Consider the following 21,010-nt stretch of genomic DNA (forward strand, 5'->3'; position numbering starts at 1 on the left):
TTATTTTCTGATGAAATTCTCTAGTGAAAAAATGGATAATCTTCGAAGAAATGTGGAACCACTTGCAAGTAAAAATATTGAATAAATATAGTGACATGTTTCGCTTTATAAAAAGCGACTTTATCAGATCACATTATAAGGGAAGAACACCCAACACGGAGCTCAAAGAGTCCTCGAGACAAAACTTTGGGGGATATGCGAAAAAATAACCCAATGCATGGACAAATTCAATAGATCAAAGTAAGTTTATTTTTTGAACAATACCGTATATGCAATATATGCAATTTTTGTATATTTATTTTTATTTTCATATTTCCAGCTCGACTCAAGGTGGCTGCATCCGGAAACGCCGCTTTTTATTATGCTACATGTTATAAGGTAGAGGCTTTAAGCACTGCTGGCAACAAATTTGTAAGCCTCCTTTAAGTGTTAATAAAATGAATTTTTGATCCTGAATGGTGTGTTTATAATGTTTAGAAATTACTAGATTTTTAATTACTGATGATTCGGTAATTTGTTTTTTTTTCATTTTTTCGTTTTATTGGATTGCCGAATATTCAGCGAACGTTTCACTGAGCAAACAGTAAATCTTATGCTGGCGATTTCGGCAATATTTGACGTTTGTCAAATTTGAGGGTGCCGAGACGCTCAGTTATTTTATTTTTGCCGAGATGATTGCTGATTACTCGGCTGTGCGAATCTCGGCATTTTTTGCCGAGACTCAGCTAAAAAATTTAAGTGTGCAATTGAATTGTAAATCCATATACTTTTTTCGTTTGAAAATGATGACTTGGAATTCAAACGCCCAATACGCAACGTCAAGTCAGGTCATACAACTTTTCAGTCTGACAAAAAAGTTTCATGACGCCATGACTTCCTTGAACATCATTCAAATTGGTTTCAAATTATGATATAAATGTATTTCAGCGTTCATCATTAAACAGCTGCACGAAAAAATTTTCATTTTAATATGGGCAATCAAACACGCTCAGATGGAAAAGTTTCATTATTTCTTTCTTACTTTTTGTGGTATCTGTATAAATCTGTATTTAATTTGAAAAATCTGTATAAAATCTGTACTCTGTATTAAATCTATGCGAATGTAAAAATCTGTATAAATGGCATCTCTGCGTGGGAGTTCGAATGACAGATACACTTCAAACAAGATTAGGCAAAATTAGGTTGGATTAGTTTTAAATTACCCAAACTTATCTAGACTAGATGGGATTAAATGAGATTAGAGAAAATTATTTTGGAATGACATGGGTTTATTAGTATGAGATTGTCTAGAGTTTAGAGTGATTTGCCCCTTGGTTGGCACTGAACCGGACCCAGAACCAGCACGGTACCAAAATGGATATGGATATTTCTTACCTTATAGCTCCTTCGAGATTCACCCGTATATTCGTGATAAACTTTCTGAAATAAGGAAAATAATTTTTAGTTGTTCTGAGATGGTGGAATAGTTCAGAATGCTAATCTAACATAATAATTGAAGACAACAAACCTACCTGGTACCAAAGACATCATATTAACAAGATATCCAGCTCTCACATTTCCCGAACAAATCATTGGCATCATCCTTTTTTGCGAGCATGTCGCCCTCAGATGAGTCCGCATCGAATCTCATACATAGAAGTAGGGGAGAGAAATGTCAAATTCGTGCGCGCCAAAATAGCAGGGCTGCGCACCCATACAGTTGACATGATATGTTGAATGTGATGCCGTGCGATGGCGTTGCTGAACTGAAGATTGATGCTCCAAGCTGACAGGGTCTGCTGGTACTAACGCCAGCCAGTTCACCATAAAACGATTATGCTGAAAATTAAAGTGTCTATAACCAGAGTGACGACATCTCATCCGTAATTTTGGCAACAATTCTAAACATTCCATTAGCTTTACATTGAATTGACAGGTCGTTTGCTCGTTTGGAACTGGGAGCTGTCATTCCAAACGAACAGCTGTCGCCACTCTGATTATAGTCACTCTACTGAAAATATAAACAATTAATTGATAATATGGATTATGTTACATTACTTTACCTACAATTGCAGTAAACTTTCCCGCAGCCGATTCTCTTTAAATACCATGAATACTGAATACTGATCATCGATGCCAGATAATAGTAGTGTCATTTCCGTAGATTGGATTTTTTCTCGGAATCGCTCACGGTGAAAAGCTTTTTTTGGTTCGCCAGACAAAACTTGTTTCCGTATTTCTCTGTTGATAAATTTTAATCCCAGACTAACAGACAGGACACTCACGGCACCACGTTACCGACGACACGACCAGGCACTCCGAAGAAAAATCTGAACAAAAAGTGTTCGTGAATGATTTACCGCCAGTCACCACAAATATTGCAACCCCTCGATAATCATGAAAATAAACTTCTTGAGCAACACTGTTTTAGTTGCTATGAACTAGTTACCAAGGAGCGCTATAATAAATAAACAAATCATTTGAGAAAGTTGTGAAACTTTTATATAAATTCAAATTTTGTTTCAACGTTCTTTTTAGATTTGCGCCGACCACAATAGTACGATAACCAAATCTGGTACTAGAAGTAGTGTTAGCTCTATCTTCAGTGTAGTCATCTAACTCATCCATGATGATGGTCTTTCTTTTTAGAAATAACCAGTCGAGTTTCCGAAACACATCACTTTTGCTAAACATACTGTCAACCAACCCGGAAGTTAGTACCAGTCTTCACGAAATGAAAATGAGACTTCATTGTTAAATTGTATCCGACACTCTTTACATTCGACTACTTCAACAAGTTCCAGCAGCCTTACGGTAGACCGTCGTTACAGTCTGTTTTCTGCTTGAGACACAAATAATTAAATAATTTGAAGGAGACCTGTTTGCACTGGAGGCTTTCGATGTGCACTTCAAAACCTATAATTTCGATCAGATCTAATATACTGAGAAATTTGATTCCCGTGCTGTTCAAGTGCCTTTCATATTCATCAAAGTATACACGCACTTTGCGAAGACCTCAAATCACTGAGAGTAGAAGTAGAGGAGTTTCCAAAATATGACAACATGTATGCTGATTAGCAACGAGGGTTGAACGATTTGGAACAAGGGGCGAATTGAAATGGTTTTACTTTAGAAAGTCATTAGAAAATAACAAAAATGCTTTCAATACCAAATTCTGATTATAGGACTGATAAAAAGTTTCGCAATGACGGATTGAATGACTGCAAAACTTAACGCCATTTAAAAACTCATTTACATAACAGATAGTCATTATAGATCTAAGTATGGTTACGTTGAACTATTTAACAAACATCCATGAATATTGAATTGTCTGGAAGACATTTTTAATATGTTCGAGCACCAGCAAGCCTTAACGAAGACCTCTATCCGATTAAACTAAATAATAATTCCACTCGAGGCAGTTTGTTTTGTTTACATTTCCCAAGTCTCCAATATGCAGTAACCAAGGTTATGGTAACTGTTATTTAAAATCAATAATCTATCAACTTGTGTTGCCAGTTTCAATTGTTTTTCAGGCATTTTCGTTTTGACATTACCAGTTACTGGGGGGTAGTTAAATTTGCGATACAGTTTCGATAGACGAGTGGCAGGTCGTGTCGTCGACGTTACCCTATCAAAAACTGTGTTTATTATTTTTATTTACCAAAAGAGTTGCCATTCATACAGAATTACCTTTAATGTGCTGATTTGTATACGTCCATGCGAATTTCATGCAGGATACTGATTTAATACATATTGCCAAAACTATATACAGAATTGTGCCTTCTCATCCCCCAACGCAATACAAAATCGAACGTTTTGTTACAATATTTACTTGCTTCTGGTCTACCGCCACTTAATTTCGAGTGAAAATTAACAACACAATAAAAAATAGTCTAGATGAACAACGTTGAGAAAAATAAATGGTTGCCTTCCGCTAAAAAAGTTAAATATATTGTCGACGTAATCCAACAATTTATTGTGACGATTCATTTTCAAATATTATGATGAAATCAGGCATCCCTGCAAGCAGCTGATCTGTGTTGACAAACGGGGGGGAACCAAGTAGTAAAACAAACATTAAAAAAACACAAAGGGTGTACCGATAGTAAATAGGTCGCGCAGTGCAATATAGGTGGAACTAGTGCATCACGAATATTTATTTTTATAATAATTTACTCATAGTGTCATGTATGTTAGTCTGTGTTTTAATTTCCGTAGAAAAAATCTAATTCCCGAAGATTTTGTTTACGGATCCGTAGATCCGTAGAAAAAGTTCGAATCTGTAGATTTACGGAGATTTCCGTAGATCTGACATCGCTGATACCGATTGAACCCGGCTCCTGTCACGACGCCATCTTGATGAGATCAAAATCGGAACTTCAAAATCAACTGAATCAGCAATTGCTTTACGGTTTACCTCGTTTAGTGCACGAAAATTAGTGAATTTTGGGTCGACTCTCTCACAATAACTTGTTGGTTTAGTTAAAATACAGCAAACAGTGTTTGGGACATCAAGTGCAGGTAATTTTCACAATTTTAGAATCCCGATGATTATCAAAACATCACAGTGTTTGGGGCTCGAAACGCGAGGGGCTCAACGTAATCGGTGTACTTTCAAATGGCTTCACATACCGGTGTCAGATGGCTGGACTGAACGGTTTGCCAGAGTTACCATATTCACAGATTGTTATGTGAAACCACAGACTTTTTTTCAATATTTTTCCAAACAGATTCTGTGTCACAGAACACAGCTTTTATCAAAATTCACAGATTTCTACAGATTTTCATGAATATTTCATAAAAATGGCGGATTTGCAAAACATTTTTCAGAGATTTCTATAATATACGCTACCTATTTTATGGGTGGAAACATATATTATGATTAACTCAAAATTAACGAAAGTTGTGTGTAGTTTATTACATATTAATAACGCAAAAAAGTAATGAGTTATTTACCCAAAATATGTGCAGCAGTCATTTTTTTTATTTTCTACCTACACTGAGAAAAATATCATAGTAACTGCCACCTTTTTTTCATAGTTATTTCAACTATACGCTTAAATAGTATCGACGACCTTGATATCAAATTACTCACTATTTGTGTTGTATGAAGTACTAGATAACAAAGACTACAACTTGACAAAACTATTTCTATTTATGACTTATCTGGCATGGTCATTTTGACAATGGTTGTCAATTCTAATATGAGAACAAATAGTTAAAATTACAATTACAAGTAAGGTGAATTTGCTCTCGAACATGATAAATTTAAAAAGCGAAATAGTTATTGCTACTATGTGTGTATGTTTTTCTTTCCAATATTCGAATGTTACCATGAATACAGTTGGCTAGACAATTGGAATGTTTGAGAAAACTATTCGTATTGTTCACATTAACATAGTTTTTGTAATAAGCACATTAATGTATAGTGCTGACTATACACATTGTAAATAAATGCATTCATTTTTTTTATTGTCACGTAAAGTTTCAGTATAGAAAAAAAAATCGTTCGTGGACAACATAACAGTGGATGATTAGCGAAAGTATTTGGTATTGCGACTGTTTATCACAGATGAGTAAAGTATTTTGTATCCCTACTCGTTTCATCGCTGAATTTGAACTTTCATCGGCAGGAATTTATTTTTCAGTGAAGTCACGTCATTAATGAATATTTCATACTAGATTATTATCTGATGCGTGGGAACAACAACTAACGCATTATGGAAGAAACGGCGAACTTCATCCACTTTCCGGATGAAAATTGCTTGAATCCGATGAACGGCGAGATGGACCAAACCTGGTCTTAGCCGAGAAAAACTGAAAACAAAAAAAAAAAGAATTCGATGAAAAATATAGGAAAATATCGCTAGGCAATTTTGCAGATGTCGAGCATCTTGACTCGACAAGACTTTTGGAACCGGAGAGCTTAAGTAAACAAACAGTAGTGGACACAGCAGCTATGCGGTAGGTACAATGAACGAAAGCGATTCATACCATAACTTGATTACCACTGATCGATGTGACTGTGTAAAATTTGAAAAATAAAAAACAATATGACAAAACTTTTTCTGTTATTCTTGTTCTGAAATAGAAATTCATACAACATACAACTTCGTATGTTTGAAATAACTAGAAGTTAAATGCCAAAACTTTCATGGCTCTGGTTACAACAAGAGAACAATGTGAAACTAAGATGCGGTCATGGTTACGCTAATCATCCCAATTGCAATAGTTATTCATACGATATGCTGTTCAATATTACTATTCTAGAGCCAAAATCATGAATAGTAAAAATGAACGTGACTGTTGTTGAAACCATCCGAATTAATAGTCGGTTGAAAACCACTATACTCTCATGGTCGAATTGACCGCCCCATATAGTAATTGTAACCATACTATTTTTCTGAGTGTAATTTAGGGTCGTTCATATATTAAGTTATCAATGAGTGATTTCTCCTCAAAAAATAGGTAGAAATGATTTTCAGTGTACGGAAATGCCACACGCTTACTTGTGGCTACCCAGTGAGTGAATCGAAAGTACTCATTTTCAACAACTGTGAACAGATGTCAAAAAATGAGTAGAATTTAAAACTGTCACTGTGTCAAAGTAACTTAACCGCGCCATCCGACATTTTCAAGTTTTTCCGGATGGATAAAATTAAAAGTATTATAGACAGCGAGTCGTGTCAGGCTCTAGCTGGTAAGTAAAATACATTAAAATGCATTTTTACATTATGCAATAAAAATACATTTGAACTACGAATAGATTTCCCGTTTGTGGTTGCTTGGTGGATTGATGCCAGAGAAGCAGAACTGTTCCGAATACATGTTTGAAAAAAAAACATTGAATTAAACCTGTTGCACATGTGGGTATTGCAATAAAACGTAGTTATTTTTTAAAAGTTTTTAAAGTAATTTATTTAAACATCATTGGGTTGGATAATAATGGGTACTTTCCACATATTTACAAATGTCAACAAAAGAGAGTAAGTTCTACTCAAATTTTGCGGAAAGCATATTTACCCAAAATTGCGTAATACTTACTGTACTCAATTTTGGGTAGGTATAGTTTTTGCGAAATTGAGTGACTTTTGACTCAATTTTGGGTAGCCACAAGTAAGCGTGCACTATACACGCTTACTTGTGGCTACCCAGTGAGTGAATCGAAAGTACTCATTTTCAACAACTGTGAACAGATGTCAAAAAATGAGTAGAATTTAAAACTGTCACTGTGTCAAAGTAACTTAACCGCGCCATCCGATATTTTCAAGTTTTTCCGGATGGATAAAATTAAAAGTGTTATATACAGCGAGTCGTGTGAGGCTCTAGCTGGTAAGTAAAATACATAAAAAATGCATTTTTACATTATGCAATAAAAATACATTTGAACTACGAATAGATTTCAAACGTCCCGTTGGTGGTTGCTTGGTGGATTGATGCCGAGAGAAGCAGAACTGTTCCGGATACATTGAATTAAACCTATTTCACATGTGGGTATTGCAATAAAACGTAGTTATTTCTTAAAAATTTGATCTTCCACATATTTACAAATGTCAACAAAAGAAAGTAAATTCTACTCAAATTTTGCGAAAAGCATATTTACCCAAAATTGCGTAATACTCACTGTACTCAATTTTGGGTAGGTGTAGTTCTTACGAAATTGAGTGACTTTTGACTCAATTTTGGGTAGCCACAAGTAAGCGTGTAGTATCTGGCATCAGCGTTGCCATTTTAAAATCTGTGTTTCAACTTGAAAAATCTGTGTACCATCTGTTTGTATATTTTCGATCGTAATTTGTAAAAATCTGTGGAAAACATTTTGAAAATCTGTCATTTTTATAAAATATTCATAAAAATCTGTAGAAATCTGTGAATTTTGAAAAAATCTGTTCTGTGACACAGAATCTGTGTGGCAAAATAGGCAAAAATATCTGTGGTTTACAGAAAAATCTGTGATTATGGTAACTCTGTCTGGCATCGCTGATCCTTAATAACCGAGATGCCAGGTCTGCAGATTTGTCTGTAAATCTGCAGATTTGGGGTATAGTGTTGCAGACATTTTTTGTTGTGCAGACTTTTGCAGACTTTTGAAATTGTCGCAGACTGTTGCAGACTTTTGAAATTCTCGCAGACTTTCTTCTATATTTACATACTTTTGAAATTTCCGACCTTTTTTTTATTTTGCTCGCCAAATCAGTTTTACGTGTCATAAGCGGCCCTTACACGAGCATTAAAAATGCCATTTTAAATGATGTCATTTAAATGATGTAATTCAAATTTGTTAGAAATTTCGTCATTAGTGCACCACTACACGTTCATTAAAATGATATTTTTTTACTAATGACATTTTTAATGACTCGTGTAAGGGCCGCTATACGTTATAGAGCAATTGCTGCCAGCAAGACATACTTGCTGACTGCAGATTTTTTTTCAGATTTACAGACCCAGTCTGCAGATATTTGAAATTTTTACCTGGCATCTCTGCTCAATAATAAGAAGATGAATTTCTTTTTAGAAAAAAGAAGCCAGTTGTCTGGTCCTGTCTTAGGAGAATTAGTAGTTCTACTATTTTTCAACAATATTGTGTTCACGGTGCATGTAAAACTGCTCTAAATGGATGCATTTAGAACTACAGCCAAAGGTATGATAAAAGATCTGGATGCTGAAAGATTTATATAAAACATTCAGCTGCAACATTTCTCGATACACCCACTCAAGCATAGATTCTTAAGAATGTTTCATTTATCGTTGACTTACATGTAGAAACAGATGAGATAAAAATTTGATATATGTTTACTAATATTGTATTGAGTCGTGAAGTATGAATGATTTATCGAATTAAATGCATAAAAAGAAATTCTCTAATTAGTATATGAGTCGAACAAAATATTTGCGAGCTTTTACTCATCATCAATGTTTCAATTGGTGATCCATTGAACTGGTTACTCTTGTCAGGATGACGGTGTGAATGATACATGCATTTAAAAGGACTAATCTGAATCGATGCCTGAAGGTATTGGTATCCACGAATTGTATTCCAATAGTTGCTCAAAGATGATTTCTGTATAAAATGTTCAAATCGACGAATGTGACAATGAGAGATTCTCTTTGTTTACTTTCTCTTTCGATTATTGCGGAATATTCATGCTTTTTTCGGTAATTTCTTCAGTACAGATTCAAAGATGATAACTTTAGTTATTATCATCGGTAAATAATTCTACTGAAGGATTGCTAAGAGTGCCGTAATAATCGAAAGAGAAAGTAAACAAAGAGAATCTCTCATTGTTACATTCGTCATTTTGAACATTTCATACAGATTTGTACTCTGACATGCAGCTTCTGTTGATTAGAATTTACCACTAATTGATTCAATTAATCATTTCCAGTTATTTCTATTTGAGAAAAATAAGATGTCAGACTAAATAGGGTTAATGAAAAATATATCACTTTTAGTCTGACAGGCTATGTCTTATTTTCTTTTCTATATATCGTTATAATGGCCAATAAGCCACCTGTCAATTTCCACTTTCGAAAGAAATTGCAAGCGAGCTATGAAAAATAGAGTATTAAATTTAGCACCATACGAAAGAGAAAACTTTTCTTATGACTTACTCTCAGCGAGTGCCGAGTCATTCGAAATTACTCTTCAAAGTGATTGTTGATGGATGGCTTATTGGCCGTTATAAAAAAACGCGTGATATATTTGAATTTTGAAATATACATTCATTAGAGTTCACAAAGAAGCTTTCATTTACAGGAATCAATTTGAAAAATTTGATTTGGTCTATCTAGTGGTGTAATGATACGTTTCTCATTATTTGTTTATGAGATAGTGAAAAGTTTCATTTTGATCGGATATTCTCGGAACCGGAGACCGTGACGAATATATCCCAGACCAGTTTAAATAACCATCAACTAACTAGACAGAAATTGGGACGGCTCTGTACATTCTGCACATCGGAACTTTTGAAGAGTTTGAAATTTTAACTTATGAGATTTTAAAATCATTTATTTAATCTTGTTTGAGAAAGTCGGTTCAGCCATCTTTGAGAAATTAATGTATAGCCGTAATCGGTTCGTTCGGTAAACTACCACCACCTACAAAAACATTAGAATTTGGTGCAGTTTTAGGCCTAGAGATTTAAGTAAAATATCGGTTTCGGTACGGTACAGTATACCTACTCTCAATATATGCTCTCGTCAGCTGGACACCGTGTTCGGTTTTGCAGCTACCCACTTGCACGCGACGGGCAGATTTCCCCCCAGACGGCTGGCTATGTCTGCCAGCTATTTTTGCCAGAATTACGGCAAAAGTCTGGCAACAATGAAACAACCGTTTTCAGCAGAGAATATCGCCTAGCGGTTATTAACGGTTCTTTTTCTGTCAGATTCTTGTCATACAAGATTGGCAGAACCGTTTTGAATCGGTTCTACATTTTAAGCGTCTTGGTTTTATTTTTTCAATAATAGATACATATGAAAGGCAATAAGTTATTGCCCTTCATATGTACTAATCATAAAAATGTTACTGCCAATAACATTGCTTTCTCACTACCAAACATACCCATATTTCAATCTCATTTAGCTCGTCTCAAATTTCGTTTTTTACGCACATGCGGGATTGACGAATATCAAATAAAGTCGAATAAAAAAAATAAAAGGAGGGAAATAAACAAGACACGGCATATAATGATGCAATTTCGCCTGGACAATTTTGACAGCAGCCAGCCTTCTGACGGTTGTCAGAATTCCTCACAACCGGGTAGCTGTGTTTAGTACGAGACACGAAATTCCAACCGTATTGAGGTTTCTATGCCCGGTGAAAAATGAACGGTGGCCCTACTGAAAAATGGGTGGCCAACACGTTTCCTGATGAAAACAAAACAATATGTAAAAGCGATTCACACGTAGCATCAAGCGGCTATCACCTGAATGGAACGATTACGGAATAACAACATTAATTGTAAGCAATTCATATGAAAGGACACTACGTCAAGTTCACGGAACTTTTTAACGTCGGATACGTGAGCAATATTCGGCAAAATAAAATTAATAAATCAATATGGACGTCGACCGAAGTTGATTGATCGTCTGAACTGTGTTTAATGCATTCGTTTCCTGATGAAAACAAACCAATCTCATTTGCATTTGTGGTTGTAAGTGAGCTGTCAGAGAGCCTAATATCGTGTATACTAATGTCGTTTTCGCTTGATACCAAACCTAACTCAGTTTCCACTCTAACTGCTGTCAAACCGTTTGTTTGAAGCCAGTTTTAAACCTAGTTTTAACGTAGTTGAACTGAAAATCGAGTCAGTTTCGAACTTGGTTTTTATATCAGGTTTGCTCAAATCCCCGTTACTAAGTGCGAAGCCAACACAGTTTCGTGAAAAGTGTTTGTTTGATGAAACTACCCTGATTCAGTTTCAGTTTTCTCAAGCGAAAACGACATAAAGATGTGTCGGGCATCGGGCGACGATTTTTGTTTTTTTCATATAGAAAGACTGCAATCATTAGCGGCCCTTACACGAGCATTATTATTGTCATTTTTAATGATGTCTAAGTAATGATGTATTTCAAATTTGATAGAAATCTCGTCATTACTGCACCATTACACGTTAATAAAAATGACATTATTTTTTAGTAATGACACTTTTAATGATAGTGTAAGGTCCGCTATTGTGAAAACCGACTTTTATACCGAGGCCCGGAATACCGGGTCTCGTGTATATTCGACTCAGTTCGTTAAGTATGCAAAATGTCCGTGTGTGTATGTAACAAAAATGTGCACTTTTTTTTCTCGGAGATAGCTGAACCGATTTTCACAAACTTAGATTCAAGTGAAAGGTATCTCGAACCCATAACCTGCTATTGTATTTTACCCGCATTGAACTTCCGTTTCAAGAGCTGCCTGGTTCGAGGATTTGCCTCAGCGTATCTTTTTCCAAAAAATAATCTTCTATGAGTTTTCATTCATTTGGCTTCTTCAATATATGTTTCTACTCAGTCATTGAAAACTAAACCTAGTTATGGTGACCAACTTTCAGCAGAATTTTTATAAATATTTCAACAAAATGGCAGATGTTTCTCACAGATTTTGAACAGTAAATACGTATAAAGCGAGAATACTAATGTGTTATTGTCTGATGAATAGAGAAGACGTTTGGTTATAGGGTACCGGTCGAGAAGTGGTTAGGATTTAGAAGATTGTTCGATGTACGCTTACCAACTCGGTGTAGTTGTAGAACTGTATCTACCACATCTCAGGGTGGCGGCCTCTGAACGTATCTTATTCCAAAAAATCATCTATTTTGTGGTTTTTCTTTAATTTGGTTTCTTCAATATACGTTTTCCACTCAATCATTGCAAAACTGAACTTAGTTATACCACTTAAAAATTAATAAATCGTTAAAATGGCGGTTTGATTTTCCCTAACAACCTGTTTCTGATAGTGAAAAGGCAGATTATCAAACAGCTTTCATAGGGTCTGTCATTGTTCGGTGTACGTTTGCCAACTCGGTGATTTTGTAGAACTGTTTCCACAGTTCACAGCTCAGGGTGGCGGAAATGGTAAAACCCGTGTTTACGGATTGCATAAGAACGTAGGTTCAGGTCTGCAACTGAGTGTATTTTTTCCCAAAAAATCCTCTTTTCTGAGACTTTCTCATTCGTTGGGATTTTTCAATATATTTTCCACTCAGTCAATGCAAAACTGAAAAACAATAGCGTTTATACTTCCTGGAAGACCGTTGGTTTGTAACAAGTTTGGTCAAAACCGTTCCAGCTTTCTCTGAGATTCACGCCTCTTTATTTTGCACACAAATACATACACACAGACATTTGCTCCATTCGTTTCCCAAATTTGATCGAACTCGAAAACTTTTTGTCTTTCTCATATAGAATGGCTATACAATCACTGTGAAAACCGACTTTTAAGCCGAGGCCCACAGGGCTGTATGTTATATACCATATGACTCAGTTCGACGAACTGAGCAAATGTTCCTGTGTGTGTATGTCTGCGTGTGTATGTGTGTATGTATGTATATGTGTGAGTATGTGACAAATAATGTAACTCGATTATCTCAGAGCTAGCTGAACCGATATTTACAAACTCAGATTCAAATGAAAGGTCTCATGGTCTTATAGATCGCTATTGCATTTTTTCCCGATCCGACTTCCAGTTCCGGAATTACAAGGCAATATGTGCAAATCTTTGAGAAAATGCGCACTCAATTTTCTCGGAAATTTTCTAACCGATTTTTGCAAACTAAGATGCAAATGGAAAGTCTTGAAATTCTTTAAAAAGTCTTAAAAAAGTTTATCTAGATACGACTTTTGGTTCCGGTATTACATCACGATAAGTGATAAATTTTCAATTTCATGAGGATTTTTCTAAAGTGATGGCGAAACGAGGTGCAATTTTTTATAAAATTTACTGGTAATCTTTATGTAGTTGGCAGACCTTGTTAGTTAGTAGATATATAAATCTACTTTGGGACTACTAGTGCTTGGTTTCCGCTTCCGAACGCACCGGTAATAGTGAAGAAAAGCTCCAGAAACGGAACTCACTTCAATTTCTCAGCAACGGTTAAACCGATTATTACAAATCATGATTTATTTATTTATTGTAAAATTAACAGACACGATGTGGTCCTAATGATTGATTCTAATACTATGTTAGAATTTGGTCCTTGTTTTATGCCGTGAAAGATTGAAGTCGAACTCAAATGACACTCGATTGAATGACCGTTGTAAGCCGATAATCGCACCGTTTATCCCGTAGTTACTGCGGCGTAAAGGAAGTCGAAGAAAAGCGTTGTTGCGGAGAACTCGAGGACGAACATTGATGTTGACTTCACGGAGCAATGTGGGGCAGTTGATCCTATCATTCAAAACATCTGCTATCATTAAAGCACGCGATAGCTCCCGTCTTACTTGCAGTGTGTCTAGACCGATTAGCAATCCGCGACTTTCATAACTCGGTAGTTGATGAGGATTGGTCCAAGGTAAACGGCGAAGAGCGAATCGAACGAATCTACGTTGAATCGACTCGATTCTATTAACGCCATTGAGGTAGTGAGGGTTCCAAACAGCTGAACAATATTCCAGAGTGAGCAGTATAGGGATTTCAAGCAGTAAACATCCGTAAAATGCTTAGCCATTCTCATCACGAATCCAAGGAAGCGAGAACCTTTAGCCACAATGTAGTTGGTGTGATGCTTGAATGTTAACTGCTCGTCAAGAAAAAACGCCGAGGTCCTTGATGCACGTGGATCTGCCAATTATGAATCGCTCAATAAAGTATTCGAAATTCAAAAGCACTTTTTTTCTCGTAAACGTAATGATCGAGCATTTTTCTGGATTAACGGTCATGTGTTTCAATTTGCACCAATCCGAAAAGATTGCCATTTATCGCTGAAGAAACGTCGCATCCTCTGAGATGCGAATAAGACGGTGATCTTGAGGTCATCTGCAAAAGATATGCGCGGTCTTTCCAGAGAAAAATTAACGTCGTTAAAGTAAAGCAAGGATATCAAAGGGCCGAGATGGCAATTTTAACCACAAGATGATGATTCCTGAAATATGATTGTATCCATCGAAGGTACAAAACCAAGTCGATCCAGTTTTGCTATTGTGATGTCAATGATTGAAAATTGGAGTCAGTATTACTTTTTCGAACAGCTTGGGGATAGCGTTTATACAAGTTACACCATGGTAGTTGTTTATATATCTGTTGTCTCCTTTCTTGTAGACCGGAAACATGAATGAAGCTTTCCATAAGTTGGGGAATACTCCCGTAGCTAGTGACATATTAAATAAACGGCAAAGGGGGGCAATTAACCGGGTTGAACATTTCTTTAAGATGACTGCTGGTATGGCGTTGACATCATCGTTGTCAAGAATTTCATCCCAGTCGATGTTCGATAGGAAGTCAGTCATGCTAGTATAGTCGGCTCTTTTAAAATTATAGCTGATGATGGCAGGTGCGTCACGGTTGCTGGACAAACGTTTAGTCTCGAGAATAATATGCAGCGGAGGATGATGTCGAACAGATTTGACAAGAGGAAATGCACTAATCCTGGGTGCGACGTCAGATTTGCTGGAAAAGCAGAGGTCGAGCATTCGGCCGTTCTCATTGACGACATTATTTAACTGTCGTAACAAATTAAGATTGTACCCGTCGAGCAGAGTGGTAATCCCAATATGGAATGTTGATAATACGGGGTCAGCAAACGAAAATCCATCGGAAGTGGCACACCAATGTAAGCCGGGAAAGTTGAAATCACCAACAATCATGATTTCGTCAATGGGCAGCGCTTGAGCAGACGAAATTTCGTTCAACGACTCAATGTGTGCATTAATAAGCTGTAAGTCACGACAACGGTCCGGAGGAAGATAAATCGCACAAACGAAAAGTGTGAAATCGAATAATTTTATGCGCACCCATATCTGCTCGACACAAAATCCTGGTGTGTTTTCAACCAGCTGAGCCTTCAGACGACGATGTACCGCAATAAGTACTCCACCTCCTATGCTCTTGGGACTGTTACGAATGTTACGATCAGTACGGTAGACTTTGTAATTAGATCCGTACCCTAGAACGGATAATCGTCAATACACGTGCTTATGCCGCCTACATTTTGGTAGTAGATGTGTAAATTTGATGTATGATTGCCGTTTGTTGTGGTTTGGAAGACTCCTTCCACGCCACCGCGCACAGGATCGGGACGACTGATGAATGCAGACTGCAAAAGCTCTACTGTGGGGGACGTATCAGGATCTTCCAGAATGCGAATTTTGGTGTGTCTCGGTGTGGCATCAATCGATGCGTTGTGCTCAGCGCTAGAGCAAGACGGCTGTTGAATAAATTCAGGATGCTGACATCTGGAAGTGCGAAGCGGGTGAACACTAGAAGGCGACGACCCACACACAGGACCGGGACGGCTGGAGAACGCTGGCGGCAGTGGCTCGACTGTGATAGGGGATACGAGAGCTTCCATAGCACCAACTTCAGCACGTCCCAGCATTCTCACATCATCACATGATCATAAGTCGGGTGTATTCAATAAAGCCTGCGACGAAGTACCGGGAGACGATTCTGGAATGGTAGGCTCATCGGGTGTTGGTGGTGAAACATCGATCGGTGGGCACCAAATGTTTTTGTCGCGATTGTCCTCAAACGAAAAAGACACCTTGAGGCCACGTATTGGGATCGAGTGCAGCGTCGCGATATTGGGGTAGTACCCCGACTTTGAAGGAAATGAAATTCATACTATTGACGTCAATTCCTTTTTTCACCAAAGGGACAACCTTAACCTCGTCTTTGCACTGAAGACCATCTCTTGTTAGTTGTTCGACCATTTGCTTGGTGGCGCTGGAATGAAACCGAGACAAATAAATCTATACCAGAGAGGAAGACGTTGGAACCGTAGAAATTAGAAATGCTGCAATTTTCAACTGGTTTCCGCCCGCAAATTAGTGAAAAGTTGATTCCGATCCTTCTTCGCGACGACGCTTTGAGCAGGACGAGAAGCGTCGTTGATTTTTACATCGCTATCACTATTACGCCTCGGAGTCGAAACGGAAACGTTGCGAGTAAGGCGCGATATTTGCTGACTGTTTTTCGTGATTTCGGCTTTCAGTTCAGCACAGACCGATTTCATTTTTTCGGAGACAGCTGAAATTGCGCATCCTAGTGATGAGATCGTTTCCCGAAAACGAACTAGCTTCATTAATTTACAGCATTCATCGCACATCCAAAGCAAATTAGGACTATCGGCTAGTACCTTCAAGAAAGGCTTATATAATTTGCCACATTTCATATGGACAACATGATGGCAAAACCCTGAGCAAGAGATAAAATCCTCGTCAGGTTTAACAGTTTTCGCACAACGATCACATGCATCAGCCATAGCACTCGAATCTGAGCCAGCCGACATTGAAACACAGTTGGCGCTACGAACGGGAAATATGACGCGGAAAACGAGATATCTTATTGATGCGTTAACTATGATCAATAATGCTACTCGATAACTGAATTTCTAACGGCGGTAAAACTGCTCAATAACACTTTCTAAGCACTGCAGTCCAAAACTAGATCAAAAACGGCAAGTCCGTGTACCGAATATGAGCAAAAAGCTAAAACAGAACCTAAAAACACTCAAAAAAGACAAAAATAATTCAAATTGAAGCGCTCAATGTCTAAAAAGATACTGTGCAATTTTAACCAGATCCGACTTCCGGTTCTGAAATTGTAGGGCAATGAGTATCAAAACTTTCAAACTGTCATACGAAATGATGCAATATCGGTACGCATCAGAACGTGCTGGTACGGAAGAAGAAAACGCCACCGCCTAGCACAGCGTGCTTTGTTCAATTTTGTATAGCGTTCAGGGTTGCCACATTTAAATCTACATTAACTTGAAATAACTGTTTACAAATTGAAATGGTGATGGTAGTTTATACCAAAAAAGCTTTAAATTTTATTCAAGTTTGAAAAACAATGTTTCATATCTAGACACCAATTCGTTTTAAGGTGACCATGGAAGCGAGCCATAAACAGGGCAATTATCCGAGCGAGCCATGAACGGGGCAATATCATAGGCAAATTTATCCTCTGATTTAAACATTTTATTATAAAAACTGATTAACACATACTTCTGGTTTTGAAATTTTCCAAAAATCCACTATAAAAAGTTTGCCGGCGTGCTTCAGTATTACCACTCTTTTATATTGGCAGTTATTCCATAGATAATTAGAAAAAAACCTTACGATGCACTAAAAATGGGTTTATTTTCTATTAGTCGCACATTGATATTGTTAAAATTACGGATCAAAACTACTTTCGTACATCATCATCTAAAACTTCAATATTTTGTCGTGAATACGACTTACTTTACTATGGGGTGCCTTTTCAAAATTAGCCATATGGAAGAATGGGCAGAACTTAATCGTGAATATCTTTCACCATTTCATCAAAAATATGATCAGGAATTTAGGATAATATTTTGAACAATGTGAGATAACCACAAACAACTCAAAAATTAAGATTTCTCAAAATTTGAAAATAATGCGGAAAACTCTTTACTTTCGCTTGGGTTTTTCGCGCAAGGACGACGATTTTGAGGTAGTCAGGCCCATATCTTCAACTGAATGCGTATAAAAGGGGAACCGTGGTCGAAAATCGTTCATTTCTTTTCGTGCGTTCGGTGGAAGCAGACGTCGTGGGAGTGGAATCATCAACCAGCAGCGACGGAGAGAGCACCTTCTGCGTGGTTAAAACCTCAAACACACAGGTAGCAACTCTCATTCGCTTGCTGGCCATCAAGGCGAGCAGACTGCCATCGCTGGAGTTCAACCATCAACCAGCAGCGACGGAGAGTGCACCTTCTGCGTGGTTAAAACCTCAAACGCTCAGGTCGCAACTCTCATTCGCTTGCTGGCCATCAAGGCGAGAAGACTGCCATCGCGATAGTTAAACCATCAACCACCAGCGACGGAGAGTGCACCTTCTGCGTGGTTAAAATCTCAAACGCTCAGGTAGCAACTCTCATTCGCTGCCATCGCGAGAGTTAAACCATCAACAAAAGAAAAATAGATGGAATACGTTGATAGAGTGTGTTTCGGGTAGTAAGTATGTGCGGGACTCATCAGTTCAAGCAGTGGAAGAACTGTCAGAAGTGTCGGTTCAATACAATATCATGGAATTTAGAAATTTTAGATCTAATAATTTGGTATCAATAGGTAAAGTTCTAAAATATTTTCGTCGATATATGAATTTATAGCTTCAAAATTGCTTGATAAATCTTTTCAGGGCTAATAGCCGATTTGTCATTGTTACGGCGCAACGATCCTACAGATTAATAGCTGCCGCGCTGCAAGTGAGTTGGACATTGCCAGCCATCAGCTGCGCATGTGCGAAGCGACTCAGTGATCAGCTGGGCACGTGGAAGAAAAAGAGATAGTAGCACAAGCACGCGCTGGTCGATAGCGACGCACGCTCAAGAATACTTGAAATAACGAGCATGCGCGTGCAGCATTTTTTAGTAGGATCTCTGCGAGAGGCCAAGATTTTCTAGACTAGGAATTAGTATATAAGACCCAAAATTTGTAAATAAAACCAGAAGTTTTCTGAAAGTCAAATCGAGTAGATATTTAGGCCGCAATTTTTCATATCCTTGTCAAAAGTCTTTTCGCTAACACAATCGGTAATCCTCCGAATTAGAAGCATAGGTCTCCGCACAGAAGAGACAACTAATCTTTTTCCGAGATTTAAGGTTCTTAGTGCTAAAAAGACTACTTTCAGTTGGTCAAAAACTATTCCACCACAGAAGCATAGGCTCTCATTACGCAAGAGCAACTAGCCTGCGGTCTTGAAGACGTTATTTCCCAGTTGAGAGTTTGTACGCTCGAAACAAATCAAGGTCCCTGAACACAAGCTCTGAATCCCGTTTTCGTTTCCTTCCCACGAAAACATTGGTGGCCCGAGAGAGGGACTTGACCTCCCTTGGAATTAATATTGGTGTGCTCGGCGCCTTTGAGATCGAGCGTAAAAATCTGGTGTGCTCGCACCATTAAGAAAGAGTTGGAAAAGTTTGGTGTGCTCGGCACCGTTAAGATCGAGTAAGTGGAGTTTGGTGTGCTCGGCACGATTAAGATCGAGTAAGCAAATAAAGTGATTCTGAAGAACGGTACGGACGGCATCGAAGTGTAAGTTCCAAAGAGAGTTTCGATAAGTGAATGCGGATATAAGTGAAATGTCTCAATTCGTGAAAAATAAGAATGAACATTGTCGTCTGTGCACAGAACCAGATGACAAGTAGGACATGGTCGCATGTGACGAATGTGTCCGATGGTTCCACCACGGATGCGCTGGATTGGGAAGTTTACCAACCAAAGGAGAGCGTTGGATTTGTATCAAATGTGCTGCCACAGAACTGCCATTGGAGAAGGCCATGAAGGTCAAAAGAGACTCCAGTCAAAAGGAATCCAAAATGGAGGCAGTATTCGGCGAAATGCTAGAAGCACTAAGAAGCCTCAATGAAAATAACACAGTCGGTACATGTCGGCAAGTTAATGATGATTGGACTGTATATTTAAAGCGTCAAGCTTTAATACAGCTTCCAAAATTTAATGGATCACCACGAGAATGGCCTACATTTAGAAAGATATATGCAGATACCTCAAAGGAGGGCAGGTTTTTTTTTGTTTCGATTATAGAGGTTTTAACCTTAAGGTTATTCGCCTCTTCGGGCCAGAACAATTTTCTGACCCTATGTGCGGGGAAGGGAATCGAACCCAAGTGGGCTGCGTGAAAGAGCATTGACTTACATCACGCTATACCCGTCACCCTATTTGGGCAGGTTTTCACTATTGGAAAACTTGAATAGACTACAGGTAGTGCTAGGAGCCACTGATGATGGATCCCGAGAATGTTCCTAAAATCATAGAAAGATTGGAACAGAATTTTGGTAGACCTGAGACAGTCTACGAAGAATTGTTGCATGAGCTGACAAAAATAAGAAAAGAAAATAAAAACTCCGTAACCGAAATTGCTGACGCGTTAGAAAATTTGATCAGTAACATGATTGTCCTGAACAGAGAAGATTACCTGCAGGATATGAGATTAGTGGAAGAAACGGTAAATAAATTACCCTTCAACCTGCAAATAAAATGGGCAGAGAAGCTACAACTAAATAATATAGCGCCCACGCTGATAGAACTAAGTGAATGGTTGAAACCTCACGCACGCACTTGTAGGTTAATGACCTCAATGTCCCAAAATAAAGAAAAAAAGGGACAGAATAAACCTACACGATGAAAAACGACCTTGCCCAGCCTGCAAGGAGTCACACAAGCTGGTACAGTGTTAAAAATTTAGGACAATGAACCTAGAAAGACGGTGGGAAGTTGTAACAAAAAATAAATTATGTATGAAATGTTTGGCAAGTAGCAAACATAGAGCCATAGATTGTTGGACCAAAAGTAAGTGCAACGAAAATGGATGTAAAGGAAACCACAATAGATTGCT

The 21,010-nt window shown here is 37.8% G+C and overlaps 1 protein-coding gene across 2 annotated transcripts in view; it reads left to right on the forward strand.

Moving 5' to 3' along the window:
• Positions 1-8,480: 8,480 nt before the first annotated feature.
• Positions 8,481-21,010, forward strand: part of LOC131432203 (uncharacterized) — a 199,384-nt gene continuing 186,854 nt past the window's right edge. The window contains exon 1 of one of the 2 annotated variants that reach the window (XM_058598336.1): positions 8,481-8,623. In XM_058598336.1, the coding sequence (XP_058454319.1) occupies positions 8,596-8,623 (28 nt within the window). In that variant the 5' untranslated portion in view covers positions 8,481-8,595. The remainder of the gene's footprint in view (positions 8,624-21,010) is intronic. The other variant, XM_058598338.1, reaches the window with a different exon arrangement.

Source organism: Malaya genurostris, chromosome 2, assembly GCF_030247185.1.
Source record: "Malaya genurostris strain Urasoe2022 chromosome 2, Malgen_1.1, whole genome shotgun sequence".
NCBI lineage: Eukaryota > Metazoa > Arthropoda > Insecta > Diptera > Culicidae > Malaya > Malaya genurostris.